Source organism: Nicotiana tabacum, chromosome 17 (assembly GCF_000715075.1).
Source record: "Nicotiana tabacum cultivar K326 chromosome 17, ASM71507v2, whole genome shotgun sequence".
In the NCBI taxonomy this organism is placed as follows: Eukaryota; Viridiplantae; Streptophyta; class Magnoliopsida; order Solanales; family Solanaceae; genus Nicotiana; species Nicotiana tabacum.
Window position 1 is genome coordinate 119025361 of NC_134096.1, and position 6000 is coordinate 119031360.

The following is a 6000-nucleotide window of genomic DNA, read 5'->3' on the forward strand; positions in this document are numbered from 1 at the left end:
ATACACGAATAGTATAAATATTAAAGAAAGGTAAAACAATTAAATTATCCGAAAGTAAATTAAAGTAAATTGCTATTTCAGAAAATTTCAGTCTCTTAAGATCAAAGATTGGAAAAAAAAAAAATCGTAGCCGAACTTCAACAAAGACATATAACTTTCAAAACGTAATAAGTTTGTTTTCGTGTCAAAGCAATTTTATTGTTTAGCAAAATTTAAAATTGTAAGTGAGACGGAAAAATCACACACCACACCTTAAAATTAATATTTCTTAAAATTTTATAATGAAAAATCTAAAATATTACCATAATGTTCTATAATGACTATTTTTATGAGATGAGGAGAATTGTTTACTTGAACCGATCAAATCGTCAAAATTTGGGACGCCACTTGTTAATGGTTATTCTTTATAAGTAACACAATTTTTAGATCATGTAATATCTATAATAAAATCAATTAAAAGAGGTAATAAAACAAATTCTTAGAAAATATGAGCAACTTGAGCTGGCACAACAATTAGCAGTTTTAATTATAAAACATAAGGCAAAATAATCTTGAATTAATAAGATCTTGAATTGATATTATGAGTTAAAATGTCTAACATTTTTTTTGTTACCGAAATAAATGATCTAAAATCTAAATAACTTGTACTAAATCTATAAATAAGTCATTAAACTGATAATCATATATGAAAAATTGTAAACAAAAAATACAAAACTAACAACTTTTCAATTTATATTGTCTGTCAAGAATACATGAACCATAATTATTACTTAACTTCCAAAACACACTAAAGATAGGTTTACCTCAAATACAAATAACTTTTGCCTCTAGAGACTGTTGTCACTGCCGTATCCAAATCCACGAAATTTTAAGAGCTTCTTCCAATGATCAATTGTAGGATACCTACAATAATTAAAACGAAAATAAAACTTGTTAACGAAATAAAACTACATACAATATTTAAAACGAAAATCAAGATGTTATAAAAGATCTGTAGCATAAGAAAATTTTGACAAAGGATCCTAAATCTAAACAAAGAAAAGACACAACTAAGTAAATATTTATTGGTAAAAGAATTCTATACTAAAAGTGAAACCTAAACCTAAACAAATAAAAGTCGTATGCAACAAAAACGGAAATAAACGGCAACTTTTAGTTTTATTCCATAGGAAAAATTTATTAGAGTTTATAATTACAATTTTATCCAAAATAGAATAAACTTACGATGGTAAAAATATTTCGCTAAATGCCTTCGTGCTTTTAATATAGTATAAATATAGATGAGTGGTTCTTTAATTACAAAAATAATTTAGTGATTTATGCGACCAAATATGATCTAGCAACTTTAATGCAATAACGTAAAAATTGAGCGATCGTTCATAAAATTAACCTAATCTTTTGTCATACTAATACCAAGGATCAAGTTGGGGAATCCATTCTGAATTTATTAACGGAAAAAAAACTAAATAAAGGAGGGAGAGAAAATCATCATTAATTTACAGAAGGCTGAAAAAGATAACTCCAATCACCCGTTAATAGTGAAAATAAAAACCCCCGTTAAGGCCAAAAGAAATTATGTTTTTCCTTTTTTATTTGCTTTTAGTCACTATCATAGATGTGTACAAGATTCCTTCAAAATAAAAAGGAAAAAAAGGACCAAGAAATAACAATCAAATGAAAAAAATGAAGAATTAGGAGAAATTAGATCCAACAACCCAAGACTCACATATGCATAGTGCAATCCTTTCTAAATTCCCCATGCTTTCTACCCCTTTTCACCCCAATATTTCCCATTTTCTCCATAGCAGCAGCAAAAGCTTGGAAAAAATTATGCTTATCATTTGCCAAATCTTGAACAAAAGACTTGGTTCTAGGGTCCAAAGACAAAGCTTGATCAGAAGCCAGCAATCCCAACTTAGCTTCCAAATTCCCATAATAAGCATTATCAAATGAGAAAGGAGTTGTCACATCAAATGGTGCTACAATATCAACATTGCCACCAAATTGTGGACAAGACAATTTGAGAGCCTTGAGAAGCCTAGGATCCATATAAGGGTCAGGTTTCTTGGTCCCTTTGTAGTCATAGAGTCTGTTCACAAATTGTTTGCAATGTGCAAAACCAATGGTGTGCGCGCCGGAGAGGACCACAAGGTCTTCTGGTGTGAGTCCTTTTGAGGAAAAGATTTTCAAAAGTTGATCCACCGTTGAGTTTGATTGGGGAAGATTTTGATGCACCCTTGATGCCTTTGATATTTTTCCGTCCCATCTTCCTTTCTTCACTTGATAATATGGTCCTCCAACCTATTCAAAGCATATAAATTTATATGATATTAGGCTATAACATATAAATTTATATAACTAGATCACTTATATAAAGTAATTATAAATAAATTATTATAATTAACATTTGTTAATAATTTTTTAGAGACGATATCTAAGCGTGCTATTACACATGTTACATTACACGGATAGTATACAAAGTTTTGATGCCATCAACCTATAATAAAACTTAATTTAGTAAATCGATTTAATATATATTCTGACAGTATGTGCGCTTTCACATACTGCAACATATTAGTGTAACTAATTTACAAGTAACAATGTATATAGAACTTCATAATTTCCAATTTCATGAGATTAAGCTTCCCAAGATTCCATTCCCGTAGTCTACTGTTTTTTGGCCCATCAATAGTCAATGTGGAGCAAAAGGTGACAACAGTTGGTGGGACAATTCTAACGATCTGGCCCTTCTTCAAATCATGCAGTGTGGCTCTCGAAGAAAGACAAGTCAAAAGCTTGTTATTATCCCAAGAATTCATTTTGGAGCCCACGGAATTACATTAAAATATGTAGCTGTTCACATGTCTTCTGTCTTTCCATATCTATTTGATCAGCTCGTTACTATCAAATGAACGATGTTTATTGCAATTTGGTACCTTAGCTTGGAGAAACTCAAATCTTCGGAAACCACATACAATATATAGATGAAAATATGACCTTTGTTTTGCTTCTCATATCATGCCAAAATTTGGACAGCTATTTTGAGCTTTTATATGTACACAAAAAAATGCACGATTTTGGACTATTGCTCCCTATATATTAATCAATCGAGAACCGTTTGATTCTTCTCTTGGAAATTTGGATAGAGGGATAAGACATCTTGATATCATGCATTAGATTTCTGCAGATGATATGAGAAGGAGACAATTTCGATGAAAAAGAAGCAGACCAAATGACTCTTTCCTTTTTATCCAGACATATTTTGTGGTGCCTTACGTACGAAATTAGGTACGGGGCAACAGGGCCTAGGCTTTATTGAAGCGAAAAATAGGAATAAGTTAAGAGCTGTACATCTATTGGAGAATAAAGTAAAACTACCAACTTTTACATATTGACATCATTTTAATTCAAGACACTCGTGTATTTTCATTCGAGACTTTTTCTAACTTTAGATAAGAGGTAAAAAGTAGTTAATTTACACTACGGACTTATGCACTTTTTTAATCTTGGAAAATGATGAACTTACTGTATGAATTTTAGCCACAGACTTTCGAATTTTGATTCCAATGAGAATTCTGAAGTTGCCTGTGAAATGCTAATCAATAAAACCCTACTCTGTATTAATCTTCTGGTATTTAAACTGCTGCTGACATCAAAAAGAATGCTGACGGACTGAAACCCAAAAACAGTCGCACAAGAATACTCTTTTTTTTAAAAAAAAAATTTTTTAGATGAGGACCATTATTAGCATTATAATGGAGCTACATGCCCATGGAAAACCAAAAACGGAAAAAAGGGAAAATAAAAAGTAAAGTACATGGTACCATTTAAAATTAGTAGACTAATTTCTGTAGTATTTGATTTACTTACTAAGTGGACAAAATCTCTGGTAGCAATGGCAAGAATGTCTGCACAGGAAACAACACCTGGACACTTGCTTTCCACCACAGCTTTGGCTTTGTTTATGCCCTCAAATGCCTCCTTAGCTAAATCCTTATTATCTTCTGCATCTTTCTCTGCTAATTCTTTGCTTCCTGGTTTACTTGATATCAATATTGACCCATCACACCCCTGCATTTAATTACATAAACATAATGAAAAACAATTCACAAGCCAAAAAATGTAGCACACAGAGAATTCATACGGTGGATAAGCTAGTATCTTAGAGATAAATAATCAGAGGCGGATGGAGCCTTGTTTAGTGAGTTCAAGTATTTTTGAAATAGAACATAAATATATGCGAAAACATAATTTCAAGAGTACAACGAAGTCATCAAATTTAAATTTTGAATTCGCATACACTTGGAATTGTGACTTACTTCAACAAAGCAATCATGGAAGAAGAGGCGAATGGTGGCAGGGCCAGAGGCAGGGGCATCTTTGAACATCTGGGAGGTTACTGAGCCAACGAGAATTTCAACTTTAGGACAAGTCTTGGCATAGTAATTAACGGTGAGTTTTCGAGGCTGTCGCCGGAGGGTGGCATTGATGGATAGGGAGTTGAGCAAAGAATTGGAGGAAGGTAAAATGAGGAAGAAGAAGAGGAACATAAAAATGGTGAGAGAAGAAGAAAATGTAGAGAAAGACATGGTCAATTGGTTTAGTGACTAAGACAAAATAGCAAACAGTAATGGACAAGTATATCGAAAGGTGACTGCTATAGACAGACAAGAAGTAGCCATGTTCCGAAGAGAATCATCACCCGTGAGAAGATTGCCCAATATAATATTCTACATAAACAAATATGATCAGGTGAATATTTCTCAGCCCATTTTCCATTTTTTCCTCTTTTGTTACGGTAGTTGTGAAATTGTGATCATTGTTGAATAATTTAACTTTTATCCAAACACATACATTTTTATTTATATGTATCGACCACTTAAGTAGTTAAGCCGAGCGGAGTGATAATTGTTTAACAAGGGTCAGTTTATCTCAAGTATCTCGACAGGACCACACGAGCAATTTTTACGAATTTGTTGTCGCTAGCTCCTTGATAGTAGCTTTAGTAGTAAATCGACAACTCTTTCAGCTGCCTCAGCATCTGCAGCAGTGTGTTCTGTTCTCAATCTTTTTGCTGACTCCTCTTCCAAAGTTTCCTGGGGGGTGGGGACAAATGGGATGAATCGTACGTATCATTGGATGGGCAGTGCTGTTATAGATGACCTTAAAGTTATGTTGTGCACTGGATAAGTAAAAAGGCAAGTAAAAGGTGAAAGATAAGTGGAGCAGTGACTAAGCTTTGGGGTCATAAACACAAAATTTTAATTGATTTTGCTTTCTACGGTGAAGAAAAGAAAGGGTGAAAAGTAAAGGTAGCTAGGTCTCTGATGTAATCAGTCAAGCATGAAGAAATTCTAATGATATGTCCATGTGCAGTTGATTGTTAATTCTTTCTCATGTTATCTTTTCAAGGCCAATGTTTTGACCCTTTTTTTAATTATTATTTTATAAATAACCAACACCATAAAAAGAGGTAGACAAGACAGAAACTAAAGCAAAAGCAACTTGTATTTCAAGCGAGAAGCAGTTTGGCTAATGATTGTCCCTTCCGTTTCACCATCTAACGGCCCCAAAAATAATGAGTCTTGGAACCAGAAATTTTGTGAGTTTTTTCTCTGGGGTTTGCTTTAGTGAAACTATTTTGGGCGTTGTTACGAGAGAGCCGGTGTATTTTTACAACATACAGGTTTCCAATTGGACCTACCAACCGGAGAACTAAAAGGAGTGACCTAAACGTTAAAGAAGTGAGTGAAAATCATGAGAGATCATGAAAAAAAATAGATGATTTCTTTTAATTTTCCTAAGTGGCACATATATTTGATATATATACCTATGAAAAATAGCAGTTTCTTTTTTTATTATATAAGAAAAAATATTGCAACAAAAGGAACTCCATTCAACCGCAGATAAAGTAGAATTCTGGAAAGATCTTTTCATGGCTCACTTAAATGCCTTAAATGTAGAGTGTGCAAGTGCAAAAAGGGATCTCATCTTTACACA

The 6000-nt window shown here is 32.9% G+C and overlaps 1 protein-coding gene across 1 annotated transcript; it reads right to left on the reverse strand.

Moving 5' to 3' along the window:
- Nucleotides 1-1557: 1557 nt before the first annotated feature.
- LOC107784680 (peroxidase 19) lies at nt 1558-4804 on the reverse strand. Its single transcript, XM_016605846.2, has 3 exons — nt 4320-4804; nt 3871-4071; nt 1558-2301 (listed from the first exon to the last, which is right to left on the reverse strand). The coding sequence occupies exons 1-3, from the start codon at nt 4587-4589 to the stop codon at nt 1723-1725; spliced, it is 1050 nt and encodes a 349-aa protein (XP_016461332.2). The 5' UTR covers nt 4590-4804; the 3' UTR covers nt 1558-1722.
- Nucleotides 4805-6000: the final 1196 nt, after the last annotated feature.